General features: G+C 40.6%; 1 protein-coding gene across 1 annotated transcript in view; it reads left to right on the top strand.

The window, feature by feature from the left end:
* Nt5dc1 (5'-nucleotidase domain containing 1) overlaps window positions 1-19,376 on the top strand; it is a 110,917-nt gene extending 91,541 nt beyond the window's left edge. Inside the window, exons 7-11 of the mRNA XM_021204761.1 lie at window positions 364-461; window positions 8,150-8,268; window positions 9,439-9,591; window positions 12,903-13,071; window positions 17,989-19,376. Coding sequence (XP_021060420.1) covers window positions 364-461; window positions 8,150-8,268; window positions 9,439-9,591; window positions 12,903-13,071; window positions 17,989-18,119 — 670 coding nt within the window. The 3' untranslated portion in view covers window positions 18,120-19,376. The remainder of the gene's footprint in view (window positions 1-363; window positions 462-8,149; window positions 8,269-9,438; window positions 9,592-12,902; window positions 13,072-17,988) is intronic.
* The last annotated feature ends 1,532 nt before the right edge of the window (window positions 19,377-20,908 follow it).

The following is a 20,908-nucleotide window of genomic DNA, read 5'->3' as shown; positions in this document are numbered from 1 at the left end:
CTCCCTCTCTCCCTCTCTCTACCTCTTTCCCTCTCTCTCCCTCTCTCCCTCTCTTTCCCTTTTTTTCTCTGTCTTACTCTCTCACTCTCTGTCTCTGTTTCTCTTTCCTTTCCCTTTTTCTTCACTTGATTTTCTTTTTTTTAATTTGTGCTTTAAGTAATTTTCATATTTTCAGAAAACCTGGCTAGCACCCATACACCCTCTCTTTCTAGTGTAGCTTCCAATTTAACGTGTGTAAGATGAACATATAGCATATGAAAGTTAATCTGGGATTAAACAGTTATACCCTGATAAAATGCTTAGGCAGGGAGAAAGTTCTGCAACTTTTCTAATTCCTTAAGGTAAATTCACTTTGCATTATAGGAAGGATTTTGCAGACCTTTTTGACATTGTGATTACAAATGCATTAAAGCCTGGATTCTTCTCACATTTCCCAAGTCAGAGGCCTTTCTACACGCTCGGTGAGTTGTATTTAGTTATTTCTATAGTTGTGTTTTGTTATTTCTATCTTTGACTAATGCCAAGTGCACAACACTGTGTAATGGGGATATCATTTCCCCTTAAGAAGAAAAGGAAAATGTAAACCTGTGTTTACCTTAAACTTTACTCAGCTTTACTCTGTATCTCATGTTATATTGTTTAAGTGTCAGCCTCTCTCTGTTTTCAATGAGGAAGGGCATGGATTTCACCTGAATATTATGGTCTAAGTAATACACTGTATGTGCTTGAGGGAATGAATTAATAAGTCAGAGTGAACCATTTTGGGAGCAGAAGTCTCTACAGAATCCACAAAGATCAAAACAACAAAAATGCAAAACAACACAGGCACATGTGTATGTGCTCACATACAAACATGAGTGCATACACACATACATATGCATGCACATGCCATGTGCACATGCGAGCACACACACACACACACACACACACACACACACACACCATGTGCTTCCTCAGCAACAATCCAGGCATTCAAAGAAGGCCAGTAAGAATTGTCACACTTGTCAAGAGACTGATAGAGAAACAAGGTTGCAGGAAAAGACTGGGCCCTTTTCAGTTGAGAAAGAATGATCAGAAGCAAGCTGCTCTTCACAGGTGCTCTTAGAGCTTTCTGGAAGAGCATTTGAAAGAGGCAGGCCATCAGGATAGATGAGTGGCAAAACTGGGCAAGGTGAATGTCAAAAAGTTTAATTGTCATTTCTGTGTATGACTAGATCTCGAGTCAGAAGAATATGCTGTAGCTACAGATTTCCATCTCTGGGAAGAATCTTAAAAGGAGAAAATGTCATTTTGTTGTTGTTGGTGGTTTCAGAGATTGCAACCCGTGTTACTTGGCCATATTATTTTGGGCTTATGGCAAGTAGACCATCATGAAAGGGTATGGAAAAAAAGAAAAAAGAAAAAGAAAAAAATAAACCTTGTGGAAGGAAGTCTAAGTTAGGGTTTCTGTTGCTGTGAAGAAGCACCATGACCATGCCATATCTTCTTTTTTCCCCCTCTATTTTTTTTAATTAGATATTTTCTTCATTTACATTTCAAATGCTATCCCCAAAGCCCCCTATACCCTCCCCCTACCCTGCCCCCCAACCCACTCACTCCTGCTTCCTGGCCCTGGCCTTCCCCTGTACTGCAGCGTATGATCTTCGAAAGACCAAGGGCCTCTCCTCCCCTTGATGGCCAACTAGGCCATCCTCTGCCATATATGCAACTAGAGACACAGCTCTAGGAAAACATTTAATCGGTTTTAATTGGGACTGGCTTACATTTTCCAAGGTTCAGTCTGTTGTCATCATTACAGGAAGCTTGCTGGCATGCAGGCAGACATGGTGCTGGAGAAGTAGCTGAGAGTTCTACATCTTAATCTGCAGGCAGCAGAAGTAAATGCCACACTAGGTCTAACTTGAGCATCTGAGACCTCAAAACCCACCTTCACAGTGACCAACTTCCCCCAACAAACCCACACCTACTCCAACAAGGCCACACTTCCTAATAGTGCCACTCCCTGTGGACCAAGCATTCGAACACATGAGTCTGTGAGGGCCAAACCACTACAAATGGCATGTGGCAGAACAAATCTGTTCCTTTAGAGGCTGCCAGGAAAAGGGGAGTGGAGTTTCCTAATACAACTTTCAAGGGTCTGTATCCTTCAAGCCCCACCTCTAAACCTCCTCCCTTCCCAGTAGCACTGCTGCCTATGACTGAGCCTTCAAGAGAACTGTTGGTAGCATTTAAGATCAAGACCATAAAAGTAAGAGTCATACTAACTATCAAGAGGCTTTTGGTATTGCTCTATTTAATTGTTGATTATCCAGAGATAAACATGGGACTGTCTAAGCCTATTGCTACACAAGTTCCCCTTGTAGAGCTTCTCTGCAGAATTTTTTCTAGATGTATGTTACCACATTGGATTTGCAGTGTAGTGTGATAAAGAATGTGATGCAAACTGTCCTTTCAGTTATGGTTATCAAAGAACTTTAGAGTTCATTAAACATATGCTATGAAAGAATTACAGATCTTAAAATATACATGCATTGGGGCTAGAGAGATAGCTCAGTGCTTAAGAGTTCTTACTGCTCTTGATGAGGAGGTAGGTTCAGTTCCCAGGCTCCCAGCTGCTGGTAAGTCTAGTTCCAAGGGACCCAGTACCCTCTTCCAGCTTCTGTGAGTACAGCATACAGGTGGTACACATATATACACTTATATACATATAAATAAATAAACCATATAACTCTCTCTACATATATATGATATATATATGCATACACATATATACATATATATATTATAGAAAATAAATATACCATATATTGTTTTATTTTTTCTTTTAAAGTAGAGACTCACTGTGTAACCCTGGTTGGACCTGAACTCATACAGAAGACCAGGATAGTCTCTAACCTTTTAACAATCTTCCTGCCTAAACATAACATTTTTCAAAAATTACCTTATTTATAGTTATAGAAAACATTTTTTAAAAATCATACTTTCCCTAACTGTAGTTTTATTTTATTAACAGCTGAAATTATATATTTATGATGTATACCATGATACTATAGCATATGTGTGCACTGTGTAATGAATAACTCAAGCAGTTTAACACACTTATTATCCCACTTAAAACCCACTTTTCCGGGGCACATTCTGTTCCTGCTAAGACTGGTCTCCAGAAACTGTAGTCGATCTCCTGCACTCATCCTTCCTACAGTTCATCTTTACTGACATCTCTCCACTCTCCCCCTCCCCCAGCCTCACTTACCCATGACTTTAGTCTGACTACAGATCAGCTGTTTTACATTCTGCATATGAATGAGTTCATATAGTACTTGTCTGTCTGTGTCTGGTTTATCTCACTGAACCATATATTCACCAGGCTCACTGATACTCTTACAAATACTATCACTCTCTTCCTAAGGCTGAACAATACTTCACTGTGTATATTTTATTGACTATCCACACCTACAGATTCAACCAACCTCAGAACTAAACTATTCAAAGAAATTGCACAGGCACTGAACACAGAATGTGTGTGCTTTTTTCCTTGTCATTCCTTAAGTAACAAATTATAACAACTCTTCATGTAACTTTTATATTAGATTAGATAATGTAAGTAACTGGAAAGGTGATAGGAGAGTAGATTTATAAGTTTTCAGATGAAATGCTGTTTTGTGCTAGGAACCCTAAGGGTGGCTTTGAAACAAGCCTCCTGAAGGATAATTATATACGTAGACGTTTTCCTTAATTCCTTAATTGATGTGGTGTGACTTTGTATCTTGTCCATTGGAAAAAAATGCTGTAATGAACATGGGGGTGTGCATATCTCTTCTATATGCTGACTCCCTATTCTATTGATGTACTCAGATGCATGAGTGCTGGATTCTATGGTAGTTCTGTGTTTGCAGTTCCAAGGGTAAGACACTAACCTCCATACATGCTAAGCTCACTGGTTGTCCCAGCCCTATTCAATTTTTGGAGGAATCTCTATACTATACTAATTTCATTTTACTCAGTAGTATGCAAGAATTTCTTTTTCTTCATGTCCTTACTATGTACTGTTCTTTGGGTTTTTTTAAATAAGAAAACATTCTAAAAGGAGTGAGGTGATATATCCTTGAGCCTTTAATTTACCTTCTCTCTTGATTAGTGATGATGGAGTTTTTCATACATTCATTGGGCATTTGTATATCTTTAAAGAATTGCTCCCTTGGGTTCTTTGTCTCATGGATGTTGTTACTTTTCTATTGAGTTGTGTTCCTATGTGTTTACCACATTGGCAGTGGGACCTGGGAGAACAAAGTCTAAAAGTGAGGTGGTCTAAAATCTCATGCACCATCCAACCTCCAGCAGCTATCGGGGCTGAGAAGAATCACATAAGTAAAGTTTTCATGCATTCAAGCTGCATATGATCACAAGGACAGGCCGCACATGGCAAAACACTTATGCCTCTGTGTTTTTCCATAGAGGCGTATAATGGATAGCTTAAACATGCAATTGAATAACAGCAGCAAGCAATAATGATTATTCTGAAGTAAACTTACTCCTATCTACCACATCTGGGGGAACCTCAAAAACACATTCCAAGAAGAATTACATGTTTTGAAGAAACTGACATCATAGGATTCTTGTCTCCCCCCCCCCCTTGGACCTTTACAGGAGCACTCAGAATTCTCCTCCTGACTGTGTTCCAACATTTATGCATTTCGATATTGGCCCCTTATTTGGGGTTCTCAGATACATTCTCCCTTACACGTGATGTCTTCACACTCCACCGACTGTTTCTTTGGCTGTGCAGATGGCAGCTCTATAGAATGATGCAACCCATCTGTCCATTTTTACTCTATTACCCCTGCTTTGGAATCCCAAAACTTCTTATAAATCTTAACTCTGTCCTGTTGTTTCAAAGATTAAAGTCTAGATAGATGTAGATCATTGCCCTGCTGTGACTTCTTTAAGATGCCGAGAAACCTCAAATATATGTGTCTTCATGCTCACAGTACAGATGTTTACAGCCTCAGAGTCTGAGTGTGATTAACTCAATTTCTAAGGATCTTTGGTGCCTTGATTTTCTGATATTTATAACACGTTTAAATGGGAAATACAAAGATCCCTGTAATTTTTGGACTGAATGCAAATAGATGACTTTGGGAGTGCAAGACAAGAGAGCCAGATATGTGGTCATCAGAGGGTGACATGGTCCTTCCTGGAAAGCCTGTGGCTCCTTCCCTTTTCCTGTGACTATTTCCTGTAGCTCTGCTCTGTGCAGCTCACCAGCTTGTGCCTGCCTATTATCAGTTTGTGCTTACCGCCGCGCTCCAGTTGCCTTTTTCTTACTAATGATCCCAGCTTTCTGCTTTCTGTGGATGGTTTTACTCTCACTTGTACATTGACAGGTTCCAATTGCTCGTTCTGTGATCCACAGAGACATAGTTTGTCTTCTGTACTCTCCATACCCCAGGGATAGGTCTGGAAACTTGAAGTGCTCCTAGGAGCTCATCAGCCCCTGCCACTTAGCCGGCTGTCCTTACCACAATCCATAACTCTCTTAGAAATTTTGCCAGCCACAGATCTCAATGAAATGATGAAAACCCAGTCATCCTCTGCATCGCCCCTGTCTGACATCTGTCCTTAGGCTCACCCCTGTCTTCCTACCTCTACCCTCATCTTTTCTCAGGTGACTTGCAGCAGTGCAGTATGCTTGGGTCCCTGAGCTCCAGCCCCCATCAGCCTGGTAATCCTCAAGCCATCCTCCATATTAACAAGTAGGATGCTCGTCAGATCAGGTCTGCTATAACTGCCAGAAGTAAATTCAGTCTGTGTACCAAACAGTCAAAGGCAGAGAAATAAAATTAAGATAGTGACCGTGCTGGAATAGAAAATCCCAGGAGCCAATCTCTGTGTTCAGTGTGTCCTTGGTGAGTGGCATATGTCTGACATCAGTTGTTGCCATGGTAACTAGAGAAAAGCAGATGGTGCTGCAGTCAATGAGGGCCCTGTAACTCAGTCAGCCTGACCCCTGCTGACCCTAAGAAAATTGTGGGGTGAGAGAAGCATCACATAGGCAGTCCGCCCCCTCCCCCACTTCCTTTCAATGCTATGCAAAGGGAGAACCCAGCCCTTACCAATAAGATTCAGAGGGACCTACCTCCTATCTGGCTACTGCTCTGCCAACTCACTCCCCACCCCATTGGCCTCAGCTGTTGTCAACACGTGAACATCCTCCCAGCCCCCACCCACCCCCACCTTGCCTCACCTTTCCCTAGCCAAGCCTCCTTTCCGGAATCTCAAGGGATTTTTTTCCCTTCATAGCCTTTGTAAACATTTATTTTCCTTCCATCTAGAAAACAAAGACAACCAAACATGCTGGTTCACACCAAGCTTGTGTGAATAAGGAGACAGTTTAACCATGAAAGTGCCAGAGCTGGAGATCCTTATCTTAAGTCTTCAACCTTATCTTCAGCCTGCTCTGCAGACCTTATGTAATCCCTCACCTCTGTGACTCTCTCCCCAGTTCTTCTCTCTCTCCTTGTGATCTCCATTCACACTGACATCAATTCGTTATTTGCATTTAAGCAGTTCAGTATCTTCCCAGTTACTTATTGGCAGGCATGGTATATATTTAATCACATCCACACAATCATGTCAGTTCCCACTCCATATAAGCATCCTATAGCCGGTAAGTTCTCTTCTCTTCCCTAATGTGTACTGGCTACAGTATCTCTGCTGAAAACATGACCTTTTATTCCTCATCCCGGCCTTTGTCCTGGCTGCTCTCTCTGTCATTGCTTCTGGGATGGTAATGTATATACAGAATCACTTTGTTAAAATGGAGACTGACTTAGCCAGCCTGGGGAAACCTTAGCATCTGCATTTTTAAGCTCAGAAGATGACACTTTAAGGGACAATGAAGTAAATGGGACGTATCCCCCTCCTCTGTCTGGAGAACCTTTGTCCTTGCCCGATGGCATTCACCTATCTGGCCCTTCTCAAGGGCTCTGGTTCCCTCCTCAGTATCACAGTGAAGTTGGCTGCTGAGATTTCTCTCCTATTCAGGTGTGCCTTCCATGGATAGCAGCTATGTATAGAAAGCTGTCCTTAGCACTGTGCCAGTAACATGTAAAACATTACTAAATGAAAGTGGCAGAATCTTTCATTGTACTAGTTACAATTCCTGAGGCACACTGGGGTTACAGGTGTGTGCTTGCCTTATGTGGGCTCTGGGGATCCAAACGCAGGTCTGTCGGGAATTACTTTCTCCACTATGCCATCTCACAGCACCTCTGTTCCTGTTTCTGTTCTATTGAATTTGTTCTACCTTACTAGCAAGTTGTTTATCTTTAGTAGTAAATCTTCCTGTTATAACCCCTGTTTTGTGTACATTTCCTGAGAACACACAAATAAAAATCTGCTTACCCTAGTCAGGACACCAGCAAAAACACAGAAACAATTGCACCAGTGATTTAGTGGGCAAGTGAGTTTAATTGGGGTTATATTCAGGAGCATGGATGACTTGTAGGCAGCTAAACCACTAAAGAAAAAAATCTCTTCCAGCCGTTAAGTGGTTGACTACCTGTATGTCCTCAGAGAGGAGTAGGAGCCCTTCCCACAGAAAAAGGGCCCAGAAAATAGGCCCAACCTTGTGCAGCTCCTGTCTCTTACTGATAACCACAGTTGCTAAGAATTCAAAAGGCAATAACCATGTCACCCGGGGGGGGGAGCCATTAGTAGAATAATTGTTCTATTACAACCCCAACACGAATTAGCATTTAATAGATATTTTGTTTGAAATTTTCATTCTGGCAAGAAACATTATGATGTTCACTTAGTAAACCATTTATAAACCAGCAGCAGGTAATGGCACTTGCTGCCAAGACAGAATACCCAACAATCTGTTTAATCCATAGACCCATAAAGTCAAAGGACAGAACCAACTCCTAAGACTAGTCTCTGTGTGCCATGGTGTGCACACACCCATGCATAAATAGACAGACAGACAGAGGAAAGATAGATCTATCTAATAAATAAATGTAAGCACACACAAAGCTTATAACAGGTACTTACTGAATGCACACATCCTTCCCACATGGTTTCCTTCTATACATGTTCCATGGCCCAAGGTGCAGCCCAACTAAAAGATTGTTGTCAACCATACTTGCAGAGAATGATGAGGAGAAGGATGAGCTGCCATCTCTGGATAAACCCGGCTGGTACTCCCAAGGGAACGCTGCCCACCTTTATGAGCTTCTGAAGAAAATGACCAGCAAGCCTGAACCCAAGGTAATTTCTTATTGAGGCAGAGTCCTTGATGTCCATGTGGTGTGAACAGAATCGTGGGTGCAAGTGGTTAACAGTTGTATTCTGCCTCTGAGCACCTGCTACATCTCTCCTTTTGACTAGATGCACTCTTGGTAGATACTCAGTCTTTATTTGTGACAGGAAAAAAATAAGGATTCCAGAGAGGCCACAGGTCTAGGAAGTACACAGCTCATACATGCAGTGCCTAAGAAATGACATTCTGATAACACCAAACAAAGAATATTTTATAAGTAAAACAAGGAGTGCCTAACAACACTGACCAGCTTTTCCTCAAAGAATTGTTTGCTTCTCATCTCTTGGTCACATTGTCAGTGTTGAACATTGACTCTACATGATGCATACCATAAGCAGGAACAATCACTGGGTAGCTGGCCATGCTTCATTGGTACCTACTTTCTTGACCTCCTGAGAACTACTCAAGGGGTCAGTAGATCCAGGACCTGAATGAGGAACCTTCTTCTTAGCCCTTAATCTCACGCCCTCTTCTGTGAATGGAGGGGCGTGGTCTGGATCAGTATGGCTTTGCCTCAGGATATCTGAGGCACTTCCCAAATTGTGCATGCTGGAACCATACATCCATGAGTTCTGTTTCAGCAGATCCTGGGCAAGTCCTCAGAGTGTATAAACTCTTAAACAGTAGATATGATGCATGTTCTTAGTAACAGGTAATCCCCCATAATAAATTTTATTATTAACATGTGAAAACACCCAGGCTCACTTCTTCATGAGGAATATCAAGTAAAATTGTTTCTTTTTATTTTTTATTTTTTTTATTTTTTGGTTTTTCAAGACAGGGTTTCTCTGTATAGCCCTGGCTGTCCTGGAACTCACTCTGTAGACCAGGCTGGCCTCGAACTCAGAAATCCGCCTGCCTCTTGCCTCCCAAGTGCTGGGATTAAAGGTGTGCGCCACCACGCCTGGCAGTAAAATTGTTTCTTATATATATTCTACCTTCCTGCCATCGTCAACAAACCTGTGAATCATAGGACCAATAATATGTGTGTGAAATTATTTGTAGGAGTTTAAGACACTAGGGGTGGCTGCTTCCTGTGGAGGGCCTTCCTTCTGTTTTCTGTGCAGTGGCCACCACTCTCACCTACATGCCTCATTCAGAATTCTGTCTGATCACAGGTCGTTTACTTTGGTGACAGCATGCATTCAGACATTTTTCCAGCCCATCACTATACTAACTGGGAGACAGTCCTTATTCTCGAGGAGCTTCAGGGACAAGAAATGGAAAAGCCTGAGGAAGCAGAGCCTCTGGAGAAAAGAGGAAAATATGAGGTAAGGATCCTGTCTGCTCTTTTTGAGGCAGGAGATATAGGGGGTGGCAGTGTTTGAAAGCTAAAGTCTCCTTATGCTACCTGACTTTAGAATCAGCTGGGAATGGTGTTATATGCCTGTAGTCCCTCCATGGTAAATGGAACAAGAGGATCAGAATTTCAGGGGCAAGTTTTACACCAGTCCGGGCTTTATGTGATCCTGTCTCAAATTAGCAAATTATTCTGGTCTGACTGGATACCTTCATGTTTCTATACTCTGTGTCCAAATCACTATTATTTAATGACTTCCACCTAAGCAGATAACTCTAGTCAACCTAGTTTTAAGAGCCTGGTATGTATCATCATTATTCCATCATGTATGGGGATAATTGTATGCGGTTCACCCTCTAACTGGGGAGCTATTGGCAGTTAATGACTGCAAGGGAAGGGTAGTCATTTTTTTCAATCATGTAGCCAATAATAAGTGGCCCATGATCCAATAAATGAGCCCATACCTTTGTTCATGAAAACACCCCTAATTAAACTCAGTGGGTCATTTGTTGAAAGGACATGAAAGTAGAAGGGAGACTCATGAGAAGAAATAGTTCAGAGAAGGGGGACAAGAAGGTAAGGAAATGAGTATAATCCAAATCCATAATATGCATGTGTGAAATCAAGGGGAAATACCAAAAAAAAAAAAATTTTATCTGTCATGTATCTCTCTGCTTAGGTTTAAAAGTAAATGGAGCAATTGTATGTGTTTCACCAATATCTTTTGCCATAAACCTGAGACTCCGACTAATGAAGTCCAGATGGAACAATATAGAGCTCCGTCCTGTTTCTCTGAGCAGCCCTGTACAAACAGCACTCCTGAGAGTTTAGACCCATTGCTGCCTCCCTGTGGAGGGGACAGAACTCAGACATCTTTAATCCCAGCAGAAAGAAAACACTCTCTAGAGAAAGCTAAGAGCTGGAGAGTCCCTTGTGATTAAGAAAAATGCAGTTTTTCCAAATGTTAAGCTTGTAATATATAAAGAGTTCAAAGAGTTCTTTCAGTTCAAAAAGTTCAAAACTGCCTACAGAAGAGCATTCTAGTCAGGAATGAAAGGAGAAAAATATGATGGTCCCCTTCCTCATCTTTCACATGAAAATGAACTCTGAAGGGGGATTATAGACCTGGAAATAAAGCAATACCTGTAATGTTTATTAAGTTTGAAAATATTATTGTTGTAACTGTGGTGATTTGAATGTGAATGGCCCCCATATGCTCATGTATTCGAGTACCCCATCTCCAGTTGTTGGAACTGTATAGGAGAGATTAGGACGTGTGGTAAGTAAATAAGTACCTGGGAAGCCACTCCCAGTAAGCTCTCTACATCTTAGTCATAGACAAGAATATCAGCTCTTAGCTAGTGCTGCAGCACCATACCTGCCTGCCTGCTGCCATATTCCCCACCATGTTGATCCTGGACTCTGACCCTAACTATGAGCCCTCAATACACTCTTCTGTTATCATAGTCAAGGTGTCTCTTCCCAGCAATAGAAAAGTAGCTGAGACAGTGACCTCATTGTAAGGAATGATTTCCCAAGTTATAACTTAAAGGACAGTAAGAAGTAGGAATACAGCTAGGGAGATGGCTCAGTCAGTAAAGTGCTTGCCTTGAAATCATAAGGATCCAAGTTCAGTCCTAAGAACCCATGTTTTCTTAACATTCCCTGGTGACACGTTTGTAATGGCTTTGAGAGATAGGGGTTGGTGAAAGGACTTGCTGGCCTGTCTCTCTAACCAAAGCAGTGAGCACCAGGTTCAATGGGAGAACCTGTCTCAAAAACATAAGGTTGAGAGAGAAAAATACTCACTATCCACCTCTGCCCTGTATATGCACATGTATGCACACACATGCACACATAGAAGGAGTATACCCTTTGGAAAATCTATAATGAAGAGTTTGTGGCTAGACATAGAAATGAACATACTTATTTTTCAGTTCTCTCAATGAAGACCTAGAAAATATTCATAGGAAAACAACAACAACAACAACCAGTAACCCAGGTATAGTGGAGCACTTAATCTCAGCACTTGGGAGGCAGAGGCAGGCAGATCTCTATAAGTTCAAGGCCAACCTGGTCTACATAGCAAGTTCCAGGCCAGTCAATGATTCACAATGAGACCCTGTCTGTCAACATCCAGTGTGTTGAGGGATCCCAAGTGAGAGTTGCATTAATCAGGACACAGGGGATGCAATGCAAAAGCTAGATGATGCACAGTTTATTCAAAGTTCCAGCATCTTTTATACAGAAGGCAGAATAAAGATTTCCCACAGCTTCTAATTCTCACCAACTGCTGTTTCCCTAGCAATAGCTTATCTTGGTTCAAGGTGACCCAAGCTTCTTTGCACACTGAGAAATCTGTCAGCAGTCTAACTCTTAGTTACTTCTCATAGTTAAAAACAAAGTTACTTTCTCATGAGAAAAGGATCATGAAGGCCACTTCCTCAGACATGCAACTCCCATGGCAGAAGACCAGGATTCTCTGCTTGAGAGCATGTCTGAGAGGCACAAAGATCCCATGTTGCCCTGCAACTAGCAAGCTAGGAGCAGTCACCTCACACCATTTCTCTATAGCTGTCAATAAAGTAAATAAATAAATAAATAAAATAGAAACTAGTCATTTTAAACCTTTATTGATGTATTGGCTTCATGTTTCAGGTACACTGAAAACAATAAATAAGTTTTTATATTCTCACACTCTTCTAAAAGACAAAAACTAGGGCTGGTGAGATGGCTCAGTGGGTAAGAGCACCAGACTGTTCTTCCAAAGGTCCAGAGTTCAAATCCCAGCAACCACATGGTGGCTCACAACCATCTGTAACAAGATCTGACTCCCTCTTCTGGAGTGTCTGAGGACAACTACAGTGTACTTACATATAATTAATAAATAAATAAATAGACAAAAACTAACAGAAAATTCCAATGGAGTGGATTTTTAATTATCCTACAATTTAATAAGACTAATATAATGATGAATAATAAGAATAATATAATAAGAATAATATAATGATGATAGTAGGTAAATTAGAATTATTTTAATCATAAAGAATATATAGTTTTTAGATTATAACAACTGACTCTTTAAGGAGCCAATCCTGGGTCACATTAAAATGCACTCATAGTAAGGAAATATTATTTTTTTTGCAAACATGTAACAGGTTTCCAAACCCTACCCATAGGTCCCTGTAGCTTTTCCTCCTGTTCATTTAATGAGTGGAAAACACTTGCAGGAGCACTTCACTACGATGCCGTTCTAATTACCGTTGTTCCTTCTTCTTCCAGGCACCAAAGGTAAAGCCTCTCAATTCCTTGTCTAATAAATGGGGCTCATACTTTATTGACTCAGTCTCAAGACGGGGGAGGGCAGAAGACTCCTTGGTTTATACATGGTCCTCTAAGAGAATCAGCACCTACAGTACAATTGCAATTCCAAGCATTGAATCTATTGCAGGTAAGGGGAAATAGCTGTGAAGCCTCTCCCTGTCTTCTTAAGACAGTGAGTTATTTTGTTTCCTTTATTTTAGAGGTTATGATTTAATTACATCATTCTTCACTTCCTTTTCAACATCTCTCAAATACGCCTCCTTGTTCTCATTCAAATTCATGGCCTCTCTCTTCACTGATTGTAACGTGTGTGTGTGTGTGTGTGTGTGTGTGTGTGTGTGTGTGTGTGTGTGTGTGTGTGTGTGTATTCCTAAATATATCTTGCTCGGTTTATATGAGTTGTTCTTTAAGGGAAAGAGCTTCTAGATATGGCAACCTGGGTCAGGATCTCCCCCACCCCCCACTTCCTATCCCACCCCACCCCCAGACACACCTTTCTGGAGTCAACTACAAAAGCTGGACATTTTAAAAATCTGTTTGAAGAATTAGGATACAGGTTGGGAGAAGTACCAGGACAATGAACCTGGCTTTGGGCTGCTTTCCCCACAGAGGTTTGAGTGACCCTTCAGTAACTTCATGTAACCTCTAGGATGGGAAGAGAAACAATGAGCCTGGAGAGCTCCTTCAAGTCTCTGTTGTAAGGGTGAGTTAAGGCAGAGTCCACATTTCCACAGGGGCTGAAACTCAGCTTAAACAACTGATAGCAAAAGTTATTAGTTCCCCAGCAGTGGCTGAAGCCTCCATATACTTGATGAGAATGAAAGTCCGTTTTCTTTTGAGAAATATATTATTCTGGGACACAAATACTTCTTAAAAGTAATTCATATAATGTACAACCCAGAGTGAAAAATTGCCAGGAATATGAGGCTAGGAGACCATAAAAATAACAAAACACCCAACTACAAAAAAGAAAGGAATGGGACATTTTGTAGAGATGTAAACACTAAGACGATGGAAATTTTTAATTAAATCTTTCAAAATCAAAATGGAGGTAGTAATGAGCTAATTAGACACAGTGGAAGTGAATTGCTGTACTGGGAAAGAGCTCAAAGGAGACCAGCAGTGCAGCCCCATGTCATAGAGCCTGCCTGGCATGTGTAAAGCCTGGGTTTACTCCCCAACACTGTGGGAGGGAGCCAGGCAGGAAGGAAGGTGGGTGCAGAAAGGAGCTCCACCAGGTAAAACCACAGGAGACTCTGAAAGCGGGCTTAAGGGGGCATAAAAGTATGGAGATTTTTGTAATTGGGCTCCAAAAGTAGCTATAGTCATGTGGAACAAACCAGATGCTTTGGGAAACACTCTTTATTAACATGAAAATGACTTCTTAATGATAAGTTCTCTGGAACAGACATAGTAACTTAAAGTCTGAGACACTCACTGGGCTGCCTTCATTCTTCAGATGGAAACAATCTGTCCTCGTTTATTTGAGAAGCCCACCCTGCTCTATAGAGGTCCTTTCAGTGTGGAGTCCTAGGGTCCATATCACTTCTGAATTTGGCAAAGAACTTGAGGAGAAAAGAGCAGAATGCAGTTTTCTGCCCTTCCTTTGCAATGGGCTCCTAGCTAATCACTTCTGCTTCTGTCTCTGCTGTCCTTAAAGCCTGCCTAAAGTCCCTGGGTTTTCTGCTGCCAGTAGCTAGCCTAGCCTTCGACCTGAACACACACACAAGAAGGAAATCTGTGGCAGAAAGTGGCTTCCCTCTCTGTTCATTGATCTTCCTTGGAATTCTGTGTTCCTGAGTGCCACCCTGGTGTTGATCTATGTCTGTCCACTCTAGTTCCTTCCCCTCCAAGTCAGAACCCTGGATAAGCTTCACATTCCTAAGTTGGAACCAATTGTATCAGAATACATTTTCTCCCTTACAGAATGGATACTAGGTAGAAAAGCAAGGAACTTACTGGAATTATCAGTAGGATGATGGTGCTGGCTCTAAGTTAGGTTTGATCTTCTAAAATAACCTTGTTCTGAAATGGTATTTTGTTCTCAGGTGTTCCTTTTTGTTGTTGTTCAATGCTACACATAAAACTAAAGACAGCCTTAAAATAATCTTTCTTACCAAAAGAAAAAAATCTGAAAAACTGTTAAAACCAATTTCTTTCAAAATAATTAAGAATTTTATTGAGGTGGAATAGTAATAGAAGCCACTGGATTATTCTAAGATACCCAGATGGATATAAAAAAATTATCAAGTGTGGTTGTGAATAGTAAGAAAGTCAAATAAAAATGAGTTTCCGTTCTAAAACCTACTTCTAAAATATTTAGAAAATGAGCCCTCAGCTGTCACATCCATGCACCTTTCTTTTTCTTCATTTTGGAAATATGTATTTAAATTTATTTGTGTCTGTCACATGCATGCAGGTGCCTGTGACAGCCACCCAATGTAGATGCTTGAACTGAGCGAGGGTGCTCTGGAAGAGCAGTGATTGCTCATAATCAAGAGGCACCTTCCCCCTCTCATTCTCATATTCTCAAAGCTCTCTCCCTGAACCCTAGGAGAGCGCATGATAAAGCCAGCTTCTCTCAAAGGAGCTAATAAGCAGGTCAAACAAAACTGAAGCAAACCCTTTCCTTGCTGAGAAATGTGGAGAGAGTATTAGTTCTGATGCTAGAGACACCTCCTCAAAATATAACACAGTAATCAGATTGTTTGAATGCGTTGCATCTCCTACAGAACTGTAGCTTGATTATGTCAGTCAGACTCAGTGGTTGGCACTGCTGTTTCACTTACTTCAGAATAAGAAAGGTAACTCTAGGCAAAGGTGTGATGGTCATGGCTTTAAACATATGAACGATACAATCTTGTATGACTTAGATCCTGCAGTTGAAGTTCCAAGAGTCACTCTGTTTCTCTGTGTCTTTTTACCATGTGGGAATCTATTCATTTTTGTACACTTCATGTAAGTGTTCCACAGTTGGGATAATATGGCTGATACAGTGTATTCATGACAGAACTTAAGAGGAAACTGCTACAATAAATAGAAATCAGGAGGAGGGAGTTCTTGTTTCTCTTGTTCCAAGTAGTTAACTGTCATCAGTGACTCCAGTACAGCAGAGATGCACTGTTTTTTTTTTCTTGATGACTCATCATCTCATGCATGAATCACTAGGCTTGTGATTTTTGTATTCTGAGTTTACATGTATGTGCTCTTGTGTGGTGTGTGTGTGTGTGTTTCTTCAGGCAGTCATCACCTTTCCCTTGAGATGGAATCTCTCATGGGTCTGGAACTTACCAAGTAACCAAGGTATGGTAGGCTAGCTAGCTGGTCAGCAAACTAGACAGCTGCCTATGTTCACCTCCCCAACAGGGGATTACAAGTGTGCACCACTGCACACTGCACACCACTGCACACAGGTCTTTAAAGTGGGTTCTGGGATCCAACTCAGGTCCTGCTGGATGTAACAAGTACTTTACCAACTGAGCAATCTCCCCAGCTTCAGATTGCCTTTTTTTTTTTTTTAATGCAGGTATATGTGAGATCTGTGTGACTCCGTGTGTGTGTGTGTGTGTGTGTGTGTGTGTGTGTAGAGGCCAGAAAGAGGCTTCAGATTCCTTCAACCTGGGGGCATGGGAGTTTGTGAGCTACCTAATATTTGTGCTGGGAGTCAAACTCTGGTTCTCTTGATGACACAGCAAGTGTTCTTAACCACTGAGCCATCTCTCCTGCTCCCTGGTTTTCTTTTCTGTTTCTTTCCTTTTTAAAATTTATTTTTATTATTAAATTATGTGTGCACATGAATGCACATGTCCACAGAGTTATCAGATCCTCCTTGCAGTTAAAAGCACTTGTGAGCCACTTGATGTGGGTTCTGGGAACCGAACTTGGGCCCTCTGTAAGAGCAGTACATTTTCTTAACCACTGAGCCATCTCTCTAACCAGCCCTGCTTTGTAAGGAGTTGGGGTAGAGGGGTGCGAGAAGAGGTCAACAGATCCCTGAATCTGGAATCATATGTGGTTATGAACCACTTAATGTGGATGCTGGGAACCAAATTTAGAGCCCTGGGAAGAATGGCAAGTGATTTTAACTGTGGAGTCAACCTATCAGGCCCTTATATTTCTTAATAAGAAATTGTTGCTGTTACCATAGCAGCATTGCTGCTGCATGTTTCATAGTTATGTCGATCATAACTAAATACCCAGGGGCCAGGATACATGATGCTTGCTAATGCTGATCCCCTCCACAGTAAACCCAGCTTCTCTGGCATCGGGAAGGCAATGTTCATTCTTTCTACTCAGCAGCAGCTGCTTCTGGTGATGATTAACTGCCTGAGCCTCAGAGCTTCTCAGTGGCACCTAATATAACATATAATTTAGGCCAGAGTTCTGGGCACTTTGGGTAGTATGTCTAAATGTGTCTTGGCATATATACTTATTGCAAATTTTATATACTTACTCTGCACTCTGCATCCTTGGTGCCAACCGATCTATATAGTACAAGTATCAAAATGATGAAACTCTGAAAAATAGAAACACTGAGTTATTTTATTCTTTTGTTTTGTTTTGTTTTTAACATAATTACACCATTTCCCCCTTTTCCTTCCTCTAAACCCTCCCAAATGTCCCTCATTGCTCTTTCAAATTCATGGCCTCTGTTTTCATTAATTGCTGTTACATGTATATATATATATATTGTGTGTGTGTGTGTGTGTGTGTGTGTGTGTGTGTGTCCCAGAATACATAAATACAAACCATTCTATCTGTATAATGCTCCTTGTTTTATGCATGTTTTCAAGGCTGACCGTTCGGTCCTGGATAACCAGTGGTGTGCTCTTCCCTCTTCCTCCCACTTCCCGCATGCTTTAGTTATCTGTAGTTCTTTGTGTGTTATGGAAACTTCATGGTCATTTCATCATCAAACTTTAATGTGACTGTTATTGTTGTCCTTGTTCAGCTTATCAAACACTGGATTTTAATCTATTTATATTTATGAAAGGAGTTTGAAGGCTTATAAAACAAATCATTTTTTTCCTTCCCACCCTCACAGAGTTACCCCTGGACTACAAATTTACAAGATTCTCTACAAACAATTCAAAAATGGCTGGTTACTATCCCTTGGTCCATTATACCTTGGGTTCTCAAGACACAGACAGCAAAATAATCTCTACTGAAAAATGAACCTACCATATATATACAGTAGACATACTGTTTAAAAAATGTTAATTTTCCACAACAATGCAAATGTTTTATAAGAACAACTTTTCAATGAAAATTGACCAAATGGACACTTGTCATCTGTCTTTTTAAAATATAAGTAATTTTATATAAACCATTTTAATGTTTAACAGTTCTTATTATATTAATATTTTTAGTACCCTAGACTAAAAGAGAGCATAGCTGATATTTTCTATGCTGGTAGTTTTGAGGATTCTCCCAAGGTGATAAACAAACACATGCAAGTGTGTGTTTATACATCTGCCTGGTCCAGCAGTTTCCAAGCCTGTCCACAGTCTAATAGCAGAGCAACATAGAACTTGAAAATGCACATATGAATGCTTCATTCCAAACCGACTAAATCAGAAACTTTGGGAGTGGGGCCAGCAATGGCTTTTAAGCAAGCTTCCAATAAATCGGATGCTCTATTATCATTTGAGACCTAGTAAGTAAACCCTGTTCTGAGTATTCATACTTTTAATTGAAAGTGTAATCTGGATTCATAACACCAAAGTCTAGTGAAACTAGGTTATTGTTCCAGGCTATTAGACCTTTTGCTATTTCTTTTTTCCCCAAAATACATAAAGAGACATGATTTGTTAAGATAATATTACGTCATTCCTTAGTATTAATTTCTCATATTAGGAAGAAGTTAAATTTATTCTTATTAAATTCAGCTTTGTCCTTGGGAAGGGAACAGGAAGACACAGTTGTTTGGGTACACTTCAGGTCAGGATATGTTGTGTTCTGTGTGCTTTTGATAAGTTAACATGTGCATCAGATCATGTATATACAAGATACTCAGATTCAGTTGATGTTTTGTAAGTTTCTGAGTCCTCTTTTGCCTGTTAACTTCACTGTACATAAATGGATGGGATTAGAAAATATTATCATTATTTTTTCTTGGAATTTAGCATATTAACATGTACACTGAAAAATTATTTTCTTAAAATTTCCAAATTCAGATAAATCCTAACCGTACTATAAAGATGTTTTTCTCAGGGTAATTAAAAAGGAAACAGAACTTATTTCTTTACTATCAGTATCTTTGATGTTGATCAATAAGAATACATTGATACAGAGATATATTTGATATCCAAAATGTCATTAGAGTATTATAATGAGCACCTGCAATCAAGCTTAGGGCCAAATAAATGATCTTATCTTTTGTATGTTTTGAGATTTCACTTTGCTTTAAAAATAAAGCTATTTTTCCTTATAGATGTTTGTATTATTGAATAAGAATATTGTTTCACTTACATTTGTCTGTTTTATGTGTGCCTGTGCCTGCCTGTGTGTGTGCCTATGAGTATGTGTGAGTACCTATGTGTATGTGCCTATGTGTGAGTACCTGTGTTCCTCTGTGTGTGTGTGTGTGTGTGTGTGTGTGTGTGTGTGTGTGTGTGTGTGTGTGTGTATTCTTTTCCTCTACTATATGTGTCCCAGTGATTAAGCTTAGGTCAGTCACACTTGGGGCAAGTGCCTTTACCCACAGAGCCATCTTGAGACACAAGAATGCATGTTTCAACACTCTTTTTTTTTGGTTTTTTGAGACAGGGTTTCTCTGTATAGCCCTGGCTGTCCTGGAACTCACTTTGTAGACCAGACTGGCCTCGAACTCAGAAATCCACCTGCCTCAGGCATGCGCCATCACGCCCAGCTTATGTTTCAACACTTATAAATGGTTGTTGACTTCAGAATTTAGAAGCCCAAATTTAAAAGTTAATTGTACTTCCTTTGCCCGCTAAAGAGCAGGGGAAAGGTAACTTAAAGTGAAAAGTCCTTCCCCAGTTTCCATCTAAAGACTACGAGGCAAGATACTGCCTCGTCCAACCTTGTCTTTTCCATCTTACAAAGAGAGCTAGAGTTTAGAGTGCCTTGCCCCATGTCTCACCTGCTGACTTGTTACTGCTGACTCTAGTGACTGCTTCTGTATTAATATTAAGCTACGGTTAAATTTTATCTCATGGTTCATAAAAATTGTCAGTGTTTCTATCTAAGGAGGAGAGTTGAACGTAGGGGCTGGCAAGATGGCTTTGTGGATAAAAGTGCTTGCTACACAAGACTGGTGACCTGAGGTTAACCTCTGAAACCCATGTAAGGTGGGAAGAACAAACTGGTGCCACAGGTGTCTTCTCTCACCTCTACACACAAGCTGGGGCACATTTGTGTACAAATACAATAAAAAATACTAAATGTTAAAAGTTTTTAAAAATTAAGTAGCATCATAAAAATTAAAAAGATGGAACTGGAAAGGTAGATGGCTCAGCATTTAAGAGTTCTTGATGCTCTTTCCGAAAAACCTGGGCAGCTCACAACTCCCTATAACTCTAGTTCCAAGGGATCTGACACTTCTTCTGGTCTCTATAGGGACCAGGCATCCTTACATAAAATGAGTAATGCATTTCTGATTAAAAACAACATTAATGAAAAGCTGTTTATTCTTTTTATTGTATCATTTTTATTTATGTGTGTGCCTGCTTGTCTATGTGTACGCATGCATGTAACTGCCCATGTCAGCCAGAAGACAGCCTGTGAAGCTGGATTATAAATGATGGTGAGCCCCTAGAAATGGCTGCCAGGAACCAAACTAGAGTCCTCTGCAAGAGCAACAAGAGCTTCTAACTACTGAGCTTTCTTTCTAGCTCGTGTTTCTTCTTTCATCATAATATGCTCTAAAAAAGCATGGAACTTTCTGACTCAAGCACTAGTTGGGGGTGGAGGGGTCATATCCTAAGGACCTGTACCAATGT

The sequence above is a fragment of the Mus pahari genome, chromosome 9 (assembly GCF_900095145.1).
Source record: "Mus pahari chromosome 9, PAHARI_EIJ_v1.1, whole genome shotgun sequence".
NCBI classification, from domain to species: domain Eukaryota; kingdom Metazoa; phylum Chordata; class Mammalia; order Rodentia; family Muridae; genus Mus; species Mus pahari.
Note: the sequence above shows the minus strand (reverse complement) of the source record. Positions and strands in the feature narration are given on the sequence as shown.